This window comes from Lethenteron reissneri, chromosome 18, assembly GCF_015708825.2.
Source record: "Lethenteron reissneri isolate LAM-NWPU_2019-01 chromosome 18, ASM1570882v1, whole genome shotgun sequence".
Lineage (NCBI taxonomy): Eukaryota > Metazoa > Chordata > Hyperoartia > Petromyzontiformes > Petromyzontidae > Lethenteron > Lethenteron reissneri.
In genome coordinates, this window is record NC_083796.1 from 15,363,402 (window position 1) to 15,384,825 (window position 21,424).

Consider the following 21,424-nt stretch of genomic DNA (forward strand, 5'->3'; position numbering starts at 1 on the left):
TTTGGACATTTATAGCAGCAAAATAATCGTAATAGTCTAAACGCATGTTTTCAAACGTGGAGGGGGAAATGTCTTGCGCTGTACAATAGTTGCAGCCTTGCGTCTCAATGGGCGCTCCCACGGGCACCCCGTTTTAAAACTCGGGCCACGTCGGTTTGCGTCGTCGGAGTCATCCCCGTGGCTCCACGCGGCCCCCCGGGGGGCTGAGTGGCGAGACGGCACGCCACGTCGCCATCCCAGCGCGCGTGGGGGAAGCCGATGTCGGTGCATCATACACCGCAGCAAAGCACGACATGGGGATGTCTCCCCTGTCGAGGAAGAAGGTGGACGGACACATTGTGAGTTGCAGACTTTATTCTGTGATCCACGCTCACCCCGAATAAAGATGAAGTCCCTCGTGGGGACCGAGAGAGGGCAGTGCAGTCATGGGCCATCACACCACGGGTGACGAGGGGGGAAATGATGCGGTATAGTTAATAGTTAAGGTTAAATGAACGTTATTTACCATATTGGACATTCTGATTTAAATGATTACTTTCGTGAACATTTTAATTACAATTGTTCTGCCCACCTGGGCCTTAACGCATGTATCGGGGTTCTGCTTCACGAGTTCAGTCTGAGACCGACACTGCAGCAGTTGCCACAGATGCCACCACCAGCCGGGCCCCGCAATGCTCCACGTGGTGGTGGTGGTCCACGTGGTGGTGGTGTCATCGTCGCTGTCGACCCCCACGGGTCACCCCGCACTCTTGTACAGGGACTTTGAGGTCCATGCGGCGTACAGCCGTTTCAATACGGACACGTTTTTAAAAATCTATTTGTGTTTCTCCCTTGTGATGGGACTTTGTAAGATGAACGTTGTGATTGATAAGGGCCACGGGGGGTGACCAATACGGTCTGAATTGGTCTGTGATAAGGTAGGGCACTGATGAGGGGTCGACAGCGACGGTGGTGTTCAGTGTGGACCTCAGTTCGCTTGATTGAGCATTCACTTCACGGCGTCGTTCGGGAGCCCGTGAGCCGCGTGTCGGCGTTGCTTCAATCACACCGGGAAAGCTCGGTGCCGATCCACTGCTGGATGATGAAGGCCTCCCCGCTCCGTGCCCAGGCAGAAACCTCATCAGCCTCCTCCTCCTCGTGCACGCCTCTCACCAGCATCCTCCTCCTCGTGCACGCCTCTCATCAACCTCCTCCTCGTGCACGCCTCTCATCAACCTCCTCCTCCACGCCTCTCATCAGCCTCCTCCTCGTGCACGCCTCTCATCAACCTCCTCCTCCACGCCTCTCATCAGCCTCCTCCTCCTCGTGCACGCCTCTCATCAGCCTCCTCCTCCTCGTGCACGACTCTCACCAACCTCCTCCTCGTGCACGCCTCTCATCAACCTCCTCCTCGTGCACGCCTCTCATCAGCCTCCTCCTCGTGCACGCCTCTCATCAACCTCCTCCTCCACGCCTCTCATCAGCCTCCTCCTCCTCGTGCACGCCTCTCATCAGCCTCCTCCTCCTCCTCGTGCACGCCTCTCATCAGCCTCCTCCTCCTCCTCGTGCACGCCTCTCATCAGCCTCCTCCTCGTGCACGCCTCTCCCCGATGGAGCTCTCTCTCTCTGTGTGTGCTGCTGCTGCGGGACTTCGTGCGGGGAGCGGTGGCGCAGCGATTAGCGCACCGCAATGCGAACCCGGTGACCCGAGCTCGAATCCCGCTCACGGCCACCACCACCAGCGGTGACGATTGTCTGAACCGGTCCTGGGCCACCCCTAAGTCGGCTCCGCCTCAAACGAGTACCTGGTGCGGTGTGCATTTTAAATAGCCGCTAGGGAGACAAAGGCGGCCGTGCGTGGGGCTGGCAACCCAGCCCCCTCGTGTGCCACAGTGCCGGCCTTCATCGGTGCAGCTCGCTAACGCGGCACTTGCCCCTGCAGTGTGTAGAGGCTACACGGGGAGCTTTGTCTGTGTGCGGGTCGATTCAGATGCCGGGGCCCCCCCCACCACACACTGTAACCCGCAGTGGGGCACCGCCGCTGAGAAGTCCACGACACGAACATCGACTCCTTGAACAACAACAACATAGACTAGAGCAGCAACAACAACAACTACAGCAGCAGCAACAACAACAGCAACTACAGCAGCAGCAACAACGACCCGGGGCTTCCACAGAGACGAAGCTGCTGCCGTGGCGCGGGGCGGCATCGACGAGGCGCGACGCACGCGGCCCCCAGGGGTCAACTTCACTCGCGACCAGGGCCCTGCGGCCTTCCCAGGGCCCTGCGGCCTTCCCAGGGCCCTGCGGCCTTCCCAGGGCCCTGCGGCCTTCCCAGGGCCCTGCGGCCTTCCCAGGGCCCTGCGGCCTTCCCAGGGCCCTGCGGCCTTCCCAGGGCCCTGCGGCCTTCCCAGGGCCCTGCGGCCTTCCCAGGGCCCTGCGGCCTTCCCAGGGCCCTGCGGCCTTCCCAGGGCCCTGCGGCCTTCCCAGGGCCCTGCGGCCTTCACTGGAACCCTGTGAGTGAGTCGTGATCACCTCGACTGGAGCCGGTCCCCGCTCGCCATGGACCCGGGCGCCGCCGCGGAGCTGAGGAGCGATCGGAGACGCGCGCGGCGGACGGTGAGAGACGCCGCGTCTCTGTGAGTCTGTCTCTGTGTGTGTCTACTGGTGTGTCTGTCTGTGTCTCTGTGTGTGTGTCTCTGTGAGTCTGTCTCTGTGTGTGTGTCTACTGGTGTGTCTGTGTCTCTGTGTGTGCGTCTCTGTGAGTCTGTCTCTGTGTGTGTCTACTGGTGTGTCTGTCTGTGTCTCTGTGTGTGTGTCTCTGTGAGTCTGTCTCTGTGTGTGTGTCTACTGGTGTGTCTGTGTCTCTGTGTGTGCGTCTCTGTGAGTCTGTCTCTGTGTGTGTCTACTGGTGTGTCTGTGTCTCTGTGTGTGCGTCTCTGTGAGTCTGTCTCTGTGTGTGTCTACTGGTGTGTCTGTCTGTGTCTCTGTGTGTGTGTCTCTGTGAGTCTGTCTCTGTGTGTGTGTCTACTGGTGTGTCTGTCTGTGTCTCTGTGTGTGTGTGTCTGTGAGTGTGTGTCTATGTGTCAGTGTGTCTGCTGAGTGTGTTTCTCTGTGTCTGTGTGTGTCAATGTGTCTCTGTGTCTACTGGTGTGTGTGTCTGTGTGTGTCTCTGTGTCAGTGTGTCTGTGTGTGTGCTGTGTCTCTGTGTGTGTCTGTGTGTGTGTGTGTCTGTATGTGTCTGTGCGTGTCTGTCTCTGTGCTGAGTGTCTCTGTGTGTGTCTGTGTCTGTGCTGAGTGTGTCTCTGTGAGTGTGTCTGCTGGTGTGTGTCAGTGTGTCTCTGTGTGTGTCTGTGTCTGTGCTGAGTGTGTCTCTGTGTGTGTCTGTGCCTGCTGAGTGGGTCAGTGTGTCTGTGCGTGTCTGTCTCTGTGCTGAGTGTGTCAGAGTGTCTCTGTGTGTGTCTGTGTCTCTGCTGAGTGTATCGGTGTGTGTCTCTGTGTGTGTCTGTGCTGAGTGTGTGTCTGTGTGTGTGTCTGTGTCTGCTGAGTGTGTCTCTGTGTGTGTCTGTGTCTGCTGAGTGTGTCTCTGTGTGTGTCTGTGTCTGCTGAGTGTGTCTCTGTGTGTGTCTGTGTCTGCTGAGTGTGTCAGTGTGTATCTGTGTCTGTGTCTGCTGAGTGGGTCAGTGTGTCTCTGTGTGTCTGTGTCTGCTGAGTGGGTCAGTGTGTCTCTGTGTGTGTCTGTGTCTGTGCTGAGTGTGTCTCTGTGTGTGTCTCTGTGTGTGTGTCTGTGTCTGCTGAGTGTGTCTCTGTGTGTGTCTGTCTGCTGAGTGGGTCAGTGTGTCTCTGTGTGTGTATGTCTCTCTGCTGAGTGTGTCAGTGTGTCTCTGTGTGTATCTGTGTCTGTACTGAGTGTGTCTCTGTGTGTGTCTCTGTGCTGAGTGTCTTTGTGTGCTTGTCTGTGTCTGTACTGAGTGTCTCAGTGTCTCTCTGTGTACGTGTCTGTGCTGAGTGTGTCAGTGTCTCTCTGTGTGTGTCTGTGCTGAGTGTGTCTCTGTGTGTGTCTGTGCTGAGTGTCTCTGTGTGTGTATGTCTCTGCTGAGTGTGTCGGTGTGCGTGTGTTCTCGTGTCGGGGTGCGTCTTGTGTCTGCGTGTGTGTTTCTGTGTGTTTCTGTGGCTGAATGTCTCGGTGTCTGCGTATCTCGGTGTTGTCTCTTGCGAGAAGAAATGTCTCAACACGCGGACCAACCCGATAAAACCATCCTCGCAATACGTGAATTCCTTAACCACGCGGAGACACGCGTGTAAACATCTCCACTTAGGGAGACAAAGGCGGCCGGGCGTGGTGCTGTCCGCCCACCCCCTCGTGTGCCATGCCGGCCTTTATAGGTGCTCACTAACAGCACTTGCCCCTAGAGTCTGCTAAGGCTACACGGGGGGCTCTTTGTGTGAGTGAGTGTTGATGGCGCTGCCCGTGTCTGCGCAGGCGTTCGGCCTCTACGTGGAGACGCTGCGCGTGCCCGGGCCCCCGGCTGGAGCAGGGTGGCGCTGCTGCGGACAGACGTTCGTGCAGCGCGGGGAGGTCCATCGCCACGTGGGGACGCACCACGCCGACGACGCCGCCGCTGCTGCTGCCCGGGGCGATGCCCTCCAGCTGGAGTGGCGGCTCAGCCCGGGAGCTCCCCACGACAGTGCGAGCGCTCGGGCACCAGGAGAGGGCGGCAGGCGAGCGGGAGATGAAGACGAGGAGGATGCCAGGGGTGAAGATGCAACGATGGACGTGCCGTGGCTGCCAGACACCACCGCCCTGAATCTGGATTCACGCCCTGGGTGAGTGAGTTGGAGGGTTGTTTGGGAATATCGCACGACAGGACCGGTTCAGGTTTCACTCGCAGCATTAGCCGTGACCACGAATCGTACTCTGGTCAGTGGGTTCATACTCGCCTAACCACTCTGCCACTGCACCAAATAGACCAGAGTTATAATAAACTACAAGTGCACACTTTATTGTGGTGGTTCAAGGTAGGACCGGTCCTGACACTCCTTGCCACCAACGTTAGCCGTGGGCGGTATTGGAACTCGCATCGCCGGGTTCACAGCGGAGTGCCGCTGCCCTCCGTACCGCTGCGCCACCGCCGCCGTGATTGATGCTGTCCACCTGTGGGCCGGGTGTCGCGAGCAGAGAGGAGGGCGAGGTGCTCCTTTTCTACTGCTACTGCGACGTGGCCGCCCCCCGCGCGCTCTGCCGCTGGCAGAGGACGCTGTGCGAGCGCCTGCAGCTCACGGGGAAGGTAACCGCTCGACCGCTGTCACCGCCGGGCCCCTGTCGCGTGGAGCTCGTGCCCTGCCTCGCTCCGTCTTGTCTCGTCTTGGGTGGTCAGTGGAGTGTGATAGAGAAGGTGCTACGATGTGGAGGTGGCCGAATGGCCCCGACTCGGCCCTGAGCCGGCACCAGTGAGGTCCTGGACCTGTGTCCTGGTTTCATCCACCCATGATCAAGTGTAAAGACTTGATGGTCCAAGCCTCGTTTCTAACAACCCTATAACAAATAAATGATTTATGATTTGTCACTAAATTCAGCTTCTATCAGCTGTGAGTCCTAAGCCATTCAGTGTGATGACAATTTAAAGAGGACTCGTTTATATCTTTCTCAAACCAGAGTGTCGAGGGAGGCTGTGCCCTGCCCGCCGTGCGAGTGGCTGTGCGTGAGTGGAGCGGCTGGCTCTGTCTGCAGGTGCGCTTGGCCGCGGAGGGCCTCAACGGGACGGTGGGCGGCGTGCGCGCAGCCACACGGGCCTACGTGCAGGCCGTGCTGGCTCACCCGGCCCTCAGGGGCATGACCCTGGACGACTTCAAGGCACGGCCTCTCGCTTCGTGACGTCGAGGCAGCACAACTCACTTCACACCAACACCGCGTCACTCCACATTAGCTGGGCAGGCTTTGTTGTTCCATCGGTGAACTGGAGCACAACCCTGGGGGAGGTCTCGACCACTCGGGACATGCATCAAACATTCCAAAGCGTCTCTCTGCTCAAACAAGCATGGGGTGGTGCTCAGCTGAGCCAGTGACTTAAAATTCTGGATTCGTATGGCAGGGGGCATTTGTTATATCAGAGAACCGCTGTTGCCTTCCCACAAAGCAGCACTCCTCCTCGTACTGACCCTGGAGGCATGATGGGTCGAGTCATCCCCCAACCAGGATTTCAACTCGGACGCATCTGATTGCAAATCATGAATACCACGCGGTCTGTTTTCCATGCCGATATTTGAAAATATCCGTTGCGTGTGCCTCAGCCGCACAGTTAAACGAGATAAAGTTGCCCCCTGCGAAGTGAGAACGGATCGTGGTCTTTCCTGGCGCCACAGAGCAGCCCGGGCGGCGCTCACTGCTTCGCGGATCTCCGCGTGGCCGTGCACCAGGAGATCGTGCCACTGGGACTCAGCCCCCAGGCCGTGTCCCACCGTGATGCAGGTCAGAGGTCACGCGGCTCCCCCCCCCCCCCAGCCGGTGTGCGTCTTCGGCGTGGGGCGTGGGCCGCTGACGTGGAGCCGTCCCCCACACCTCCCCCTACGTTGTCGTGGTGCGGGGGATGCACGAAAGTGGACCGTCTGTAGAACCACCTCCTTAATGTCCACTGATCCCTTCACGCAGGGAACTCGACACATTCCTCCGTAACACTGCTTAAAAGGAAACATAATAGGTAACGTTTTGGGCGATGGCCCTTTTTCATAGTACGTTGTGTTAAGATAGCCTGCGTTAGACTTTGGTTTAATTAGTGTAGGAATATAAAACGATCATTAGGGCTGGATATCAGCCAGCCTTGAGGTTGTTTGCTCATTACCGGGTCACTATTGAGGCAGACCCCGCGAGTCTCGAGCTGTAGCGTGTCGTACGACTCGTCCGAGAGTCGTTTGGATGGTGACCCCCGTGACCCCCGTGACGTGCGTGCGGTCGAGCAGGGCGTCGTCTCTCACCGGAAGAGTTCCACGAGGAGGTGCAGGCGCTGCTGGGACGGAACGCGGCGGGGAGCAGCGGCGGCGGCACGCTGCTGCTCGACTGCCGCAACTTCTACGAGAGCAAGATCGTAAGTGAGACGGCGCACCTCGTGGTGCCGCCGCCACGCTTCTCACTTTGCTCATCGGTCAGACGGCCGTTGGTGGCCCGACATGGAATGTTGCGAGTTCAAATCCCGGTGAGGGGTTGCCTCGGCCTATCATCTCTGGGGTTAATCGAATGATTACCACTAAATGGGAATTGAGCAGTTAAATGTGAAACTTTCACCGATAAATAAATGCTTCCCATTGTTTATCTAAATGCTGCTGTGGCGGTGGTGACGCTGTGGCAGGGCCGCTTCCGCGGGAGCGTGGCGCCTGACATCCGCAAGTTCAGCTACTTCCCCGAGTACGTGGACCGCAACGTGGAGCTGTTCCGTGGCAAGCGCGTGCTCATGTACTGCACGGGCGGCGTGCGCTGCGAGCGCGGATCGGCGTACCTGCGCTCCAAGGTAAGGGCGGCGCGTTGAACACCGCGGCACCGCGCGGCACGGCCGCGGCGCATGTGGAGCAGAGAGCACAGCGGTGAGAGCGCACGGCGTGAGGAAGATGGTGCCGAGGGAGAGCGTGTGCGTGCGATGGGGATCGTGAATATTATCACGACGGCGAGTTTGCACACGGTCAGGTCGCGTGCCGTGCGGACTTTCAACGGTGCTACTCGCTAACAGCACTCGCCTCTACAGTCTGTTGAAGGCTCCACGGGGGATCTGTCTGTGTCCTTGTGGTGCCAGGGCGTGTGCCAGGACGTGTGCCAGCTGCAGGGTGGCGTCCACCGCTACCTGGAGCGCTTCCCGCAGGGATTCTTCCGGGGGAAGCTGTTTGTTTTCGACGAGCGATACGCCATCAGCTCTAACGACGACGTCATTGCCTGTGAGTAGCCCGGCTTCTCTCCATCGCACTCCCCCGCTCCTTCTGCTCATCTCAGTGAACCTCTGACATGTTTACTACTAATGACAAGGCTAGAACCAGATCAATATATTCAACTTGACCAACATGGTTATTATAGAAAATACACATTGTCTGGTAGTGTTGGTGGTATTGATGATGTTGGCGATACTGGTAATAACAGTGAAGGTGGTGATGCAGCTGTTGATAATGCTAGTTGTGATGATGATGGTGGTGATAGTGAAGTTGATGGTAGCGGTGATCGTCATGAAAGTGGTGGTGCTGGTAGCAATGCTGCTGACATTGGGGATGCTGGTGATACGGGTGTGAACGGTGAAGGTGGTGATTCTAACGATGATGATGGTAATAAAAGCCATGATGGTGCTTGTGATGGGAGTGAATATGAAGGTGTTAGTGGTAGCAGAGGTGGTGGTGATGGTTATTGTCGTGAAGGGTGGTGGTGGCAGTACAGCTGATAATAATGTTTTATTAGTGATGGTGGTGGTTATTTGTGAACATACAATCATCATCAGTAATGGCAAATCCACTGCTGGATGGCCGTCACAAGGTGTTGCCATCATGATCCTGTGATGTGTAATGAAATCATGACAATAATGACGATGGTAGTGGGGATGAATATCTAAACTGGTCCTGGGCCTCCCCTACGTCGCCTCAGCCTTACATGAGTACCTGGTGCAATATGTCAACATCGCCGCCACTCAGGAGACAAAGGTTCCCGTGGTGCTGGCCACCCACCCCCTCAAGTGCTGTGCCGGCCTTCAAAGGTGCTGCTCGCTAACAACACTTGCCCCAAGAGTCTGTTGAAGGCTCTACGCGGGATATTTGTCTTCGGTGGGGTACTGCTGATGACAGTAGCGAGCGTGTCCGTGACTTGAACGTGTGTGGTGTTGCGCGTGCAGCGTGCGTGTACTGCGGGCGGCCGTGGGATGAATTCCGCCTGTGCAGCACGCGTGCCTGCCGCCAGCTGGTGCTGTCGTGCGAGCCGTGCCGGTCGACCGGCCTCACCGCCTGCTGCCGGCCGTGCCAGGACAAGGCTGGCGCTGCCCCGGCACGGACTGCGGGAGGGGCCCCGGAGGAGTGCGCGTGTACCGCACGCAGGGAGCGCGCTCCACTCCACGCCCAGCCGGAGGGTGACCACTCGCCCACCCACTGACCGTCCACCCACATGCCAGCTGACCTCTCACCCACCCACTCACCCACCCACACGCCCGTTTACCCACCCACTGACGCTCGCCCGCCCGCTTACTCAGCCACACGGCAGCTGACCACTCACCCGCCCGCTCACCCACCCACACGCCCGTTCACCTACCCACTGACGCTCGCCCGCCCGCTCACCCACCCACATGCCAGCTGACCTCTCACCCACCCGCTCACCCACCCACACGCCCACTGACCACTCACCTGCCTGATGATCACTCATCTGCCCGCTAACCACCATCTGCCTGCTTTTTTATACACAGAAAAGCCTCGCTATGTCTCAGTATTTTGTTGTAGTGGGATCTTGTGTTGGGACGTTTGCTGAATTCCTTGAGTGATTGGCAAAATCAGAATACCCTGGGAAACTCAGGAATAACGAGGATGTAACACTAAAAATCAACAGGGAGTGGTTGGGAACCCACTTGCTGTACTACCTGTGGTATGGGCAAGTAATCTGTCAGACAGGTCATTGATTTCCTGGTATAAAATGAAATAAACGAAGTGAGCATATTAATAAACATTTTACTTTAACCGAAGCGCATATGTAGCTGAATTTTATTAATCGTGGTGTTGAAAAACATTTGGGGAAAAATTAAATGTTGAACCCGAATCTGTTTTTGAGTTCTTGGTGTGACGTTTTCTGCGCAGACGTGATGATTAAACATCACAAATACAAATAGAACACGAGGGTATCGCCGATTTATAGTCATTTATAATTAAACAGCCTTTGCAACTCCACGGTTGAAATGCTAGCAACATGTTCCCTAACACCTCGGTCACGATGCAAGCCTGGGTACATCGGTGGGATGCAACCCTCTCCAGCACCACCGTCGGCCCGGAATTTGTCGTCATCATCATCATCACACCCCTATGATCGGAGTCTCGATGATGGCGATGCGGCGATTTAGTAATCGCAGTTAAGAGGACGCCCATTGTTTCTGCTGAAAAGGTGGAGTGGACCTAAACCTTGTGGTGTTTATCACCACGGAAGAGGCGTTCCATCTTGCGTACCAATCAATATAGCGAAGACTCCTCGGTTAAAGTGATGACACGGTTGTAATTTTTGACACTAAAATACAGAAAAACTTCCGAATGGAGATGGCCACACGTCCCAATATAGGGCCACAGCCCGTGGGCAAGGTGTGTTGGCACCAGTTTTGGCTGCCTTCCCAAGCACTTGTGTGTTTTCTCAAGTCCATAGGCGGAGTTTGACTTCTATATTTGGACCGGACAGGGGTTTGCTTTGTCCCTCACATTAGAAAGCGCGGGTGCATATAATTAATTTTTTTATTTGTAATCTTAATTGTAAACTACTAAAAATAAATCAATAAAGGTGCCCAATTTATACGGGGCGTTGCCCAACCGTGCCCCCCCCCCCCCCACAAACTCCGCCCATGTGCGCGCCTCTAAATCATTCTCTTCAGAGTGAACGTAATCGGTTCAGATTTGTTCCTGTGTGGACAACAATGATTGGATTGTGCACGTGCGGTAAAGTGACGAGAGCTACGTGAACGTGCCGCCAGCCCGACATCCTCTCCGGCGGGATTCTGAGCCCTCGTCCCCAACGCGTCTCTCTCTCTCCTGCGCTCTTCAGAGCTCCAGTTTCTCCACGGCATCCACAAAGATCAGAATCTCGCGCATCGAGCTGAAACCCATGTCCCTCTTGAGGCTCCGGAAGAAGAATTCAGGAGACTGAAATTAGAACACGCACAAGAAAGATGAGAGGTTGGAGGTGAGCTTCGAGTCGAAGAACCTCCCTGCTCAAACGGGCGATGGGGCGGCATTCCTCTCTGCGGGGGGCCCCGAGTATGTGGTAGGGACCAGCTGCTCTCTGACCAATGCTGATTCTCAATGTGGGGTTTGTTTTATTGACCCGGTTAAGGAAGACAGGCGAGTGTGAAACTTGAGTGAAACACTCGATCTGAAGTAAGCTAGACCACTGGCACGGCTCCTTCCAACTGATTTTGGCAAGAGGCCGGCGCCGCGTATGAGAACAGGGAGGAGGTGGAGGAGGTGGAGGAGGTGGAGGAGGTGGAGGAGGTGGAGGAGGTGGAGGAGGTGGAGGAGGAGGTGTCGCCACCTCTTTGCGGATTTCCAGCAGCCGGAGCAGCAGGCGGCCGTCGTAGCTGCTGAAGAGAGCCAGGCAGCTCTCCAGGCCGCTCTCTGTGAGCCAGCGCGCCACGTCGCTGGGCCCCCACGCCTGCAGCTTTTCGGCGGAAGCGCCCCTGGGCTGGCCGAGCGTGGCCGAGAGCGAGGAGGAGGCCGTGGACTTCACAGGGCCTGGCAGCGGCCACGCGCACGCGGGCAGAGAGTGGTGAGAGAGCGACGGCCGATTCGAGAGAGACGCAGGCCTGGTCTGACTCCCAGCCGCAACCTCATCATCATGTTACCCGGCTGCTGAATCACGACTTACATTTGGGCCCGCAATGCCAATTGATGATGTCATGTGTGATTGGCTTTGGAATCCCACGATGCCCTGTGAGCCCTGTGCGTGCGCTGTGAGCGTCCGTCACCGTCCATGGTGTCGCCTTCGCTGTCACGCCCGCGCCCGTGTAGCTCCTTGACGAGTTTGTTGAAGTTCTGCTCAAAGTTGGTCTTGGTGCCAAAGTCCATCCACAGCTTGGCACCGACGATGATGCCCAGCCAGCCGTCGGGCCGGTATTTGCGCTCCATCATGAGAGGAATGACCGGCTTGTGCAGCTGGAACGTGTACTCTGCCTCTGTGCCGCCACACGCACGCCAGCTCGCTGCCCAGCTCGGCTCGGCCGCTCGACATAACTCGTGTGTGATGTGCTTATTATGCACGGCCAAATAAACCGAAAATGCGCACGCTCTCGTCAGAAATCGGAAGCCGAGCAGATTGAGCCTGGATAGCGCGTCAATAGGTGACCACTGTGCATGCCCAGCACAGGTTGTCATAGGAGTTTGCCGGGCCAAGTAGTGGACAGCAGAGGGCATTGCAGACAAACCCATAATTCTATTGCAATACGGTACTATGTTTCCTCGTATATTCTAACCGCCTTTAACTTTCCGCGTTTACCAAGTAGCAAATTTAGTCGGAGGGAGCAGCGACAAACCCAGCCACGGATCTCACAGCTGTCAACGACGGGGAAGGGGAGGGCGCTCCGTACGTACCGGTGCGGCAGCTGGGGCTCTCCTTGTACTTCTGGGAGCAGCAGACGAGCACCACGGCGGCGTTCTCCACGGCCTCCGCCATGGCCTGCAGTGTGGAGCCCTCCATTTGCTCCACGTCCATCCACACGCGGAAGCCCTGGCTCTGTCGGGCACGGGCAGCGGCGTCAGGGAGCGCGAGCGAGTCGAGGGCACGGCGTGCCGCCCGGAGGTTCGCTGGGCGAGGGCAGGGCGCGTCGCGGCGGCTAGAAGGGACGACGCCGCGTGCTCGAGGCTAATCGTCGTTTGGAGCGGCAGGAAGAGGAAGAGACCCACCTGGAGAGGACGTCCAGCGAGGAGGCGGAGCGGCGACACCGTCCCACGTGCAAGATGAATCGTTATGACGTCACGGGACTAGGTAACACGGCATTGGTTTGGCGGAGGCCTTCATTCAGCAGTGAATTAATGGTGGCTGATAGTGATCACACGGTCCATGTATAAAGTGACGGATGAGCAACGTACCCGAGACACTGGATAATAAGCACATCACAAATCGCCCGGGTTTAGGGTCATCAAGACATCGTACAAAGCCCCATAGGGATTGGAGGGTATGTATGTCGCACAGCCCCTGGGCAATGTGTGATGGTGCAGGACTCAGATAGCAGTCAACATCAGAGGCCCTGGCCCCTGGGCTCACCTTGAGTCTATCTTTCACTTGGATGAGCACGTCCTGGTAGTCCCACTGATAGCTGATCATGATGTGGTTCGTGCAGACGCCTGTGAACGGTTGATCACAGACACAAGCAGTTGGTCGCGAAGGCCCTTGCGCTGCCATGCACGAGGGGTGATGTGGATGTCGTCTGAAGCCGATGCCACTGATGAGTCGACCGGTGGCTTGAAGATGATTATCCTCATAGGCGGCTACCATGTTTATCAATGGTTAAGAAGAGCCCTGGAGTTGCCTGCCATCAGAGCGGGCTCTCCGGGGTCGTGTGGATATGGTCTCAGCTTGGTCATTACTGACTGCACAAACGACCCCCTGGTGAGATCAAATTTGATTAATTTAAATCTGGCACACACTTATTACCTAGAAATACAAAATGGTGCGATCGCTGTACAGCAAACGCGTCTGTAGCAGGGCGTGCGGGAAGCCACCCGGTCTGGACAGGCGGCGAGTGGAGTGACGTCACACAGCTCTCCCTGTGACGTCACGAGGTATTGTGCCCTTTCCCCAAGAGTGTGCAATGAGAATGTGTCCACGTCACGGCGTGATGCTGACAGGCCGATCACTTTTAACCTTCATCCACGAATCTATGAATAAACGGGAACACGACATCTGGGGGCATTGGTGAGAGGCCGGCGGCAGGACCAGAGCGTGCCGGGACCCACCCCCGTCCTTGACGGCCTGGTTTTGCCGGGACTTCTCGCTGCCCTTGTTGTTGATGACCCACAGCGCGCCCTCAGCCACGGTGGCGACGTCCTTGTCTTGGGAGCTCGACAGCTCCTCCAGCTGCTGCAGGAGCTCCTCGTCTTTGGCAAGGACAAGGACGAGGAGATGGCGGTGAGTGTGAGCTGAGGTGTTACTCTTAGGCTTTTTCGGTAAAGTCACGTAGGTAAAAAATAAAAATAAAATTAATAGAAGTAATAATAGAAATAAAATAATAAATCACGACGTTTCGGAGGCAACACAAGTCTCCGTCATCAGGTGGGACCATCACAGCTAAAATTACTGCATCAAGTGAGGAAAAATTCCAAGAGACCAGCCCTTAAATACAAGTTAAGGGGGGAGGGGCTTATCTGAATGTGGTAGCCAGGGAATGGAACGTGGGGGTGGTGGGCGGGGCTACAAGAGAAATTGGCGAACGTCGTCCTGCACAAGAAACAATCGGTGTCCCTCGACCTAAACCGGTGTTGGTTGAGAATCCAAATACAAAAAGGCAGTACTGTTTGAACGCTGGGGATGTCAATACTCGGTAAAGTAGAAAAGTACCTGTCAAATAAGATGGTACAAATATGTGTAGTAAAATCTTTTTTATTGTTGTTGTTGTAAGCAGCGGCACCGCCGGCATGCGATGTCATGGGAGATGGAAACAAATGGGCGAGCTGGTTTTCATTCTGGTGTGCAGAATATTTGAATGGAAATAGTCTCATGTGAAAATGCGTATTATCTTCCATGTTGCTCTGAAGAGGGCGATTTTAGAAACTGACTCCCTTGAGCTGTGAGAGCTGTGAATAGGTATACGCTCCTTAAGGTCAATCTGGACGTCTAATATGACAGATATTCCTCCATCCTTCGAAATATGAATCAAAACATGGCATTGCTAAATGCACACACCTCCGATTAGCACGGTTGTCTACGTACGGTGTGAAAGACGTTCAACATACAACACGCGTTTCAGAGTGCATGTCGTGCGGGTTTGGGGGGTTGGGAGTCGTAGCACCTCTGGGCCCAGTGAGGACTCTGCTCCTCCTGCTCCTCCTACAGCCTGAGAATGAACGCCGTCCCCCCCCCCTCCCGTGCCCCCCCACAGTGGCGTGGACACGGGACCTCGCTTCAAGCCGTTCTCTCCGGGGTCAGCGACCTCGAAAATATTTCCGCACCCGGAACTTGACGTCCGGGATACCTCCGGCTACAGCTGCGGATTTTAGGTCGGGTGTTGCTCGTAGACTGCCCATCGTAGTCTACGAGCATCCCGGAAAATATTGAGTGGCAAAATCAAGGCGTGGACGCACCCTTCTGCAGGACGGTGCGGATCTCCTCGTCGAAGGAAATCTGCCAGACCACCTTTGCGGCGAAGCGCTGCTCCTTGCTCTTGCCCGACCTCATGAGCTGCACCATGATGGGCACGGCGCCCTCGTCGTGGATCTGCGCGCGCCGAGTCAGGGCCTCGACAGCTCCATCACCACTCACACGCCTCGCGTCCGGGGGTTCACGCGGGGGGTTCACGCGGGGGGGGGGGGGGGGTCACGCGGGGGGGGGGGGGGTTCACGCGGGGGGGGGGGGAGGCGACTGACCGCCGGAGTGCATGAGCAAGTGCCGTATCATCAATTACCCTGGCTGCTAATGTACAACTCCACCACCAAGTACCTTTTGCTTGTTCTTCTCAGAGGTGGCGATGAGAGACAGGGCCTCCGTGAGCTCCTCCGCCGTGAAGCCCTTGTAGCGGCCGTTTTCGATCGCCTTGTTCAGCATCCCAACCATGATGCTGATGGCATCTGCGCCCACGGCAACAACGCACACCCAGCCTGCTCATTTTGCACCACGCGCAATGCTCACCCGTGCTCTCTCTTACTCTAAACAATGAACCATGTTTTATTTTGCTAGCACTGCCTATATATATTCCTGCCTATACATATATACAGTATTCCGAGCTAAGTCAGTGTCAACACGGTTTAGAGGGCCTTGCTGGCATATCCCCAAATGTTGGCTTACCGTATCTGGCTTGGACAGGTTTGACTGCACTCCTTAATCCATTTGCTGGATTTATTTTGGCTGCGATTTTACATAATCTCCATCGTGGGTGCCGCGGGCGGCATTGTCAGGTGTGCTGCCGTCCAGCTGGTGCTGGAGCAAGCGAGGCGAGTGAGTGGGTGAGAGTGAGTGGGTGAGAGTGTGAGAGTGGGTGGGTGAGTGGGTGAGAGTGAGTGGGTGAGAGTGAGTGGGTGAGAGTGTGAGAGTGAGTGGGTGAGTGGGTGGGTGAGTGGGTGAGAGTGAATGGGTTAGAGTGAGTGGGTGAGAGTGAATGGGTTAGAGTGAGTGGGTGAGTGAGTGAGTGGGTGAGAGTGAGTGGGTTGGGTGAGAGTGAGTGAGTGGGTGAGTGAGTGGGTGAGAGTGAGTGAGTGGGTGAGAGTGAATGGGTTAGAGTGAGTGGGTGGGTGAGTGGGTGGGTGAGAGTCAGTGAGTGGGTGAGAGTGGTTGGGTGAGAGTGACTGCATGAGTGAGTGGGTGGCTGGGTGAGCGTGATGGGGGGGTTGCCAGCGAGCCGCGTGGTGCTGCCCGTACTCGACTTGTCCATGATGAGCTCGGCCTCGCTCTCGTCGATGATGTAGCCCAGCAGCATGATGGCCACCACCTTGAGGAAGTTGTCCTTGATGCTCATATAGGGGATGACGGTCTCCATGGCGTTCTCGCTGCGGAACAGCTGCCGGTTGGCCGGCGCCTTGGCCACGTTGTGCAGGATGCTGAGCGACGCCTTGAGCAGGTAGTGCACGTTCTGGGGGGGCACGGCACGCGCTCAGGGGGGGACTCGTGAGCGCTGTCCCCACGCGTCGGTTGCCCCCCCCCCCCCCCCCACGTGCAGGACACAAACTGCGCCTGCACGGCCACTCGGGTGCAGAACCCGGAGTATTATACCTCACCAGTGCCTCACCAGTACCTCACCAATACCTCACCAGTGCCTCACCAGTACCTCACCAGTACCTCACCAGTGCCTCACCAGTGCCTGACCCACCTGTTGTTTGAAGCGCTCGCGGTAGGGCTCGTGTTTCAGGATGGTGAGCAGGTACTTGATGAGGCCGACCTTGCCCAGGGCCTTTGCTGTGGACACACGCGGGGCACCCTCGTGACGAGGACGACCTCTCGAGTTGTGCTCGCCAGAGCCCCTTCCCTCACCCCGCGGCGTCTCCGAGCCGCGTCGCGCGCTCCACGTTCCATGTTTGCCGGGAAGCGGCTGATGTTTGAAAGGGCACCCCCAGTGGTAGCTGTCCCTGTGCCGCCACGAGGTGACTCAGCACCTGGCCCCCAATTGGGCACGAGCCCGTCAGTAGGGGGCCATGCGTGGACCAGTCCACGAGAGGAAGGAACGTGGATAGAGTTCAGGCAAGGCCAGTCTGTACTGTTGGCAACGGATTCATCAATAATAACAATGCATCTATTAATCCAGGAGAGCCTCACTGAGTCTCAAGACTCGATTCGAGGAGCAGCGCGCCTTGTGAGCGCGGCACACGGGAGGAGGCCACCAGAGCAGTCTCCATCGGAACAAACAAAACTCGCGCACCCAAGGGCCACGACACTGAATGGACCGCGCAGATCTACTGAGGGACCTGCTTGCTGTACTGCCAAGTGGCCACCTCGCAAAGCCAGCAGTGGGTTGGTAGTTTCACTGCTCCTCTCCACGATCCACCAACTCGATTCTCCAAATCCCGCGCCGATGTCTCACCGAGCTGCAGGCTGGCGTCGCTGAAGTTCCAGACGGCGTTGAGGACGTAGTAGGCAGGGAACCACACGGAGTTGTCCTTCATGAGGCCCTTGCCCGACAGCTCCGTCAGGGCCTTCATGAAGATCTCTGTCGCCACACACAAGAGGACGCTGTCAGTGGTCACACGAGACTGTGAGCAGCAACGCCGCTGGCAGTGTCCCTGCAAATCGCTCACTCGGGATCACGCACAGCAGCGACATCGCGCCACGATTGCGCAGACCTGGCAGGACCCTCCTGAACACGAGTCTTGAGACATGGCGAGGCTCTCCTGGGCAAACGAGCGAGGCAATAAATTAATCGGTGCTGACGTGAAAATGTTGTCCCAGTGGTGACCTTCACCCAAGACGAGCGGGACGTGATGGTGGTGGACTGAATGTGCCCCTGATACCCTCAGCAGTGCCTCGGGCGAGGCTTGGGTACGGGCGGAATATGAATGGGGTCGACGGCGTGTATCTATCGCCCTGTCACCGCAGCGTTATCGGCGAATGTGTCGAGCGTTGTTTCCGTGACTGACACGTGGTGCGGCGTCACACGCGTGGTGCAGGGTGAGCTCGCACCTTCAGAGTTCTCATCGGTCAACACCTCGCAGATGACCCCCCGCGACTCCTCGTGCTCCCAGTAGACGCTGCAGAGCTTCTTCATCAGCTCCATGCAGTCGTCGCACGCGAAGCTGCCACGCGCACGGCGCCGGGCAGCGCCCGGGGAGCACTCAACAACAAATCCCAGCCGGGAGTTTGGCTCGGCCTATCATCCCTCTGGGGTGTGTAAAATGATTACCGCACTTGTGGCGTAGTCATCAGCGATTGCGTCTGTAGAGCCGTTTCACGCGGATGAAAAGGGCAAGTCATTTTTATTTTTGAAAATTCATTTTAGCAGGTAAGGCCCACCGAGCGATATCGCTCTCTTACAGAAGCGACCTGGCTACAAACGGTAGCTCAACGAGTGGCGTCTCGTGCGGAAATGGTAAAGTAGCCAAATACTCCAAACCGCGTGTGGATTCTAAATGTGGAGGGCAGACCGAAGGATCCGGAGAAAAATCCACGCGACCAAGGGGAGAAAGAGACACGCAAACTCCAAATATACAGGCGCCAAGCTCGGGGTCAAACCCACGACCTCCTGCATACTGCTGCACGGCTCGGCTTGTGCTGTGGAAACACACCCCGACGCGTCCCGAGGCGCGCCGGGCTGGCGCGGCTCGGCACTGGCTCGGCTCGGCACTGGCTCGGCACTGTCTCGGCACTGGCTCGGCTCGGCACTGGCTCGGCTCGGCACTGGCGCGGCTCGGCACTGGCTCGGCTCGGCACTGGCTCGGCTCGGCACTGGCTCGGCACTGGCTCGGCTCGGCACTGGCGCGGCTCGGCACTGGCGCGGCTCGGCACTGGCTCGGCTCGGCACTGGCTCGGCTCGGCACTGGCTCGGCACTGGCTCGGCTCGGCACTGGCTCGGCTCGGCACTGGCTCGGCTCGGCACTGGCTCGGCACTGGCTCGGCTCGGCACTGGCGCGGCTCGGCACTGGCGCGGCTCGGCACTGGCTCGGCTCGGCACTGGCTCGGCTCGGCACTGGCTCGGCACTGGCTCGGCTCGGCACTGGCTCGGCTCGGCACTGGCTCGGCTCGGCACTGGCGCGGCTCGGCACTGGCTCGGCTCGGCACTGGCTCGGCACTGGCGTGGCTCGGCTCGGCTCGGCACTGGCGCGACTCGGCACTGGCTCGGCACTGGCTCGGCTCGGCACTGGCTCGGCACTGGCTCGGCTCGGCACTGGCGCGGCTCGGCACTGGCTCGGCTCGGCACTGGCTCGGCTCGGTAGTGCGGTGAAGGAGATGTGTAGGTGTGCGTGCTACCTCTCCAGGCCCTTGAGGTTGTTGAGGATTTCCCTGATTTCCTCGTGGATATCACCCATCGTTCAAGCGGGACAGGAAATTCTGCAACACTTTGAGACACGCGATTTCCTTTCATAATACAGAACGTTCCGTAGCAACGAGGGGAACCCTGTGCACGCGAGGGATCGACTCAGCACAGAGTGAGGGCTACACACTGCGAAACGCATCATCTCTGTGGCCTGTTTAACACGTAAGCGGCTTTCGCGACCACTACTATTCATAATAAAGATTTTTGGGTGAGATCGCGTTATTATAATGTGTTGCAACCCTCCACCACCCGACACGGGCAATCAGTAAACAATGTGTCACGTTGACAAAACGCCAATTAGATACTTCTTCAGCCCGCCGGTGTGTTGAGGAGTGAATCCACGACAATTAGAATTTGAGTACTGTGACGTTTCGCTGGTAATTACATCAACCAGCGTCTTCGGACGATCTGCCAGCATAGCGAAGCCACCCACCTGCTCCCGGTCTTACATAGAGCAGCAGGGTGACATCATCGTCGTTGTTGAACCCCACCAAGGTGCAAGATCAGACGCAGAGGTGGGCGGGTTATTGCAATTGTGTAATAGATCAGTAATCTGTCACTTAGCACGTGACTCCTCTAAGCAATTGCAATATGTGTTGTGTAACACTTCAGAATACGCTTCCAGGCTGCGCGGAGTCTGTCGCTATCACAGCGGCTGAAATTATTTGTATTCTTCTCAATTTCTATTGATTCTCTAATTAGTCTTGGCCAGTAATAATTAGTTTTGCATAACACTTCAACGTTATCAAAAGCAATTGAATGTCCTTGTTGGCAAGCATGCTCTGCCACTGCTGACAGCTGTGTTTGTGAGAATGTAATGTTCCTTTGGTGTTCTTTTAGTCTTACGCTGATGTTACATCCCGTCTGACCAATATAGCATTTACCGCATAAGCAATTGATCCGATATACCCCTTGTGTTGACCACTTCTCTGTAACCTGACTACACAGCCGCATTTCGTGTTCGCCTTCCAGACGTAACGGTCGGAGCTGATAGGTGTGGGTGGAAGCGACGCAAATTAGGTAGCGGCATTCATGAAGTGACGACGTCTTTGTGAATCAACGTAAACGGGAGAGACGTAATTACCGAGTTCGTGTTGAGGCTCTGCACGGCTTTATCGAACGAAGTCTGTTTTCTGGAACACGGGGTGACGTTTCAGCTCTGCACGGGCTCACGCTGCTAAGATTTTCATCTCCGCGTCGAATGGCAATGCCAGTGGTCGAATATTCCGCGTTCCTATGGCAGGGGCCAGTGTCTCCATCAGACAACCACTCTTGACTTCCCCATCAAGTGGCACTCGTTTTATCTACCCCGGAAGGATGATGGGCTGAGTGAAATCCAAACTTGGCTTTGATTTGAACTCACAATATTATTTTACAGGCGAGTTAACACGGCCATATTTATATACAGCATACAAATAATACATAGCGTATACCTATATACAGCAAATACATATATACAGTAATAAAACATTGATATTATTATCAAGTCGTGGTTAGGGTGCGAACAATCAAACCTGGTAGGGCGCTCCCAGTACCCGGTGGTGGTGGTGCTGTGATGATGGTGGTGATGATGCTGGTGCTGTGATGCTGTGTCGCTGTGATGATGGTGGTGATGATGCTGGAGCTGTGATGATGGTGGTGCTGTGATGCTGGTGGTGGTGGTGATGATGGTGGTGATGATGATGCTGGAGCTGTGATGCTGTGTCGCTGTGATGATGGTGGTGGTGGTGATGGTGGTGATGGTGGTGCTGTGATGCTGTTGGTGGTGGTGATGGTGGTGCTGTGGTGGTGCTGTGATGCTGTTGGTGCTGTGATGCTGTGTGTCGCTGTGGACGCGAGTCCTCTGCTGGGTTGTGAAGGCGGCCCCGATGGCACCACGTCGTGTGTGCGTGCCACGCCATGCGCGTGTGTGTGCCACGCCATGCGCGTGTGTGTGTGTGCCATGCGTGTGTGCCATGCGTCCAGGACAAACACCGGGCCCTTTCAGTACCACGAGCACAATAGAACACCCAGGAAGGAGCATTGTCTTCACTTGCAGACCCATGCTTGTTGGGACTTGCAGGTAACTAGAACCC

General features: G+C 56.6%; 2 protein-coding genes across 6 annotated transcripts; one reads left to right on the forward strand and one right to left on the reverse strand.

Annotated features, from left to right (window-relative positions):
- Positions 1 to 1,542: 1,542 nt before the first annotated feature.
- Positions 1,543 to 9,746, forward strand: TSTD2 (thiosulfate sulfurtransferase like domain containing 2). 4 transcript variants are annotated; one of them, XM_061553946.1, is made up of 9 exons: positions 1,546 to 2,598; positions 4,463 to 4,806; positions 5,159 to 5,267; positions 5,636 to 5,833; positions 6,343 to 6,448; positions 6,937 to 7,061; positions 7,323 to 7,481; positions 7,761 to 7,899; positions 8,835 to 9,746. In XM_061553946.1, the coding sequence occupies exons 1-9, from the start codon at positions 2,542 to 2,544 to the stop codon at positions 9,086 to 9,088; spliced, it is 1,491 nt and encodes a 496-aa protein (XP_061409930.1). In that variant the 5' UTR covers positions 1,546 to 2,541; the 3' UTR covers positions 9,089 to 9,746. The 4 variants fall into 4 exon arrangements, with proteins under 4 accessions (XP_061409929.1, XP_061409930.1, XP_061409931.1 ...); XM_061553948.1 differs by having other exon boundaries at positions 1,548 to 2,598; positions 5,711 to 5,833; XM_061553945.1 differs by lacking the exon at positions 6,343 to 6,448 and having other exon boundaries at positions 1,543 to 2,598.
- Positions 9,747 to 9,920: 174 nt separating this feature from the next.
- Positions 9,921 to 21,309, reverse strand: LOC133343924 (uncharacterized). Of its 2 annotated transcripts, XM_061553943.1 has the most exons (14): positions 20,864 to 21,309; positions 19,283 to 19,371; positions 17,999 to 18,111; positions 17,403 to 17,528; positions 16,695 to 16,780; positions 16,247 to 16,457; positions 15,332 to 15,459; positions 14,977 to 15,109; positions 13,633 to 13,773; positions 12,941 to 13,020; positions 12,268 to 12,409; positions 11,646 to 11,852; positions 11,213 to 11,412; positions 9,921 to 10,824 (listed from the first exon to the last, which is right to left on the reverse strand). In XM_061553943.1, exons 2-14 carry the CDS (start codon positions 19,339 to 19,341, stop codon positions 10,723 to 10,725), a joined length of 1,728 nt encoding a protein of 575 aa, XP_061409927.1. In that variant the 5' UTR covers positions 19,342 to 19,371; positions 20,864 to 21,309; the 3' UTR covers positions 9,921 to 10,722. The 2 variants fall into 2 exon arrangements, with proteins under 2 accessions (XP_061409927.1, XP_061409928.1); XM_061553944.1 differs by lacking the exon at positions 20,864 to 21,309 and having other exon boundaries at positions 19,283 to 20,806.
- Positions 21,310 to 21,424: the final 115 nt, after the last annotated feature.

What these genes read in the sequence shown, in the direction of transcription:
- TSTD2 (XM_061553945.1), top strand. Translation starts at nt 2,542, where the DNA reads ATGGACCCGGGCGCCGCCGCGGAGCTGAGGAGCGATCGGAGACGCGCG. An exon ending in GGAGACGCGCGCGGCGGACG is followed by an intron (nt 2,599 to 4,462) that starts GTGAGAGACGCC and finishes GTGTCTGCGCAG; the next exon opens with GCGTTCGGCCTCTACGTGGA. An exon ending in CGGCGTACCTGCGCTCCAAG is followed by an intron (nt 7,482 to 7,760) that starts GTAAGGGCGGCG and finishes TTGTGGTGCCAG; the next exon opens with GGCGTGTGCCAGGACGTGTG.
- LOC133343924 (XM_061553943.1), bottom strand. Translation starts at nt 19,341, where the DNA reads ATGGGTGATATCCACGAGGAAATCAGGGAAATCCTCAACAACCTCAAG. An exon ending in CTGAGAAGAACAAGCAAAAG is followed by an intron (nt 15,110 to 15,331) that starts GTACTTGGTGGT and finishes CGGCGCGCGCAG; the next exon opens with ATCCACGACGAGGGCGCCGT. An exon ending in CCGCACCGTCCTGCAGAAGG is followed by an intron (nt 13,774 to 14,976) that starts GTGCGTCCACGC and finishes TCCTTGCCAAAG; the next exon opens with ACGAGGAGCTCCTGCAGCAG.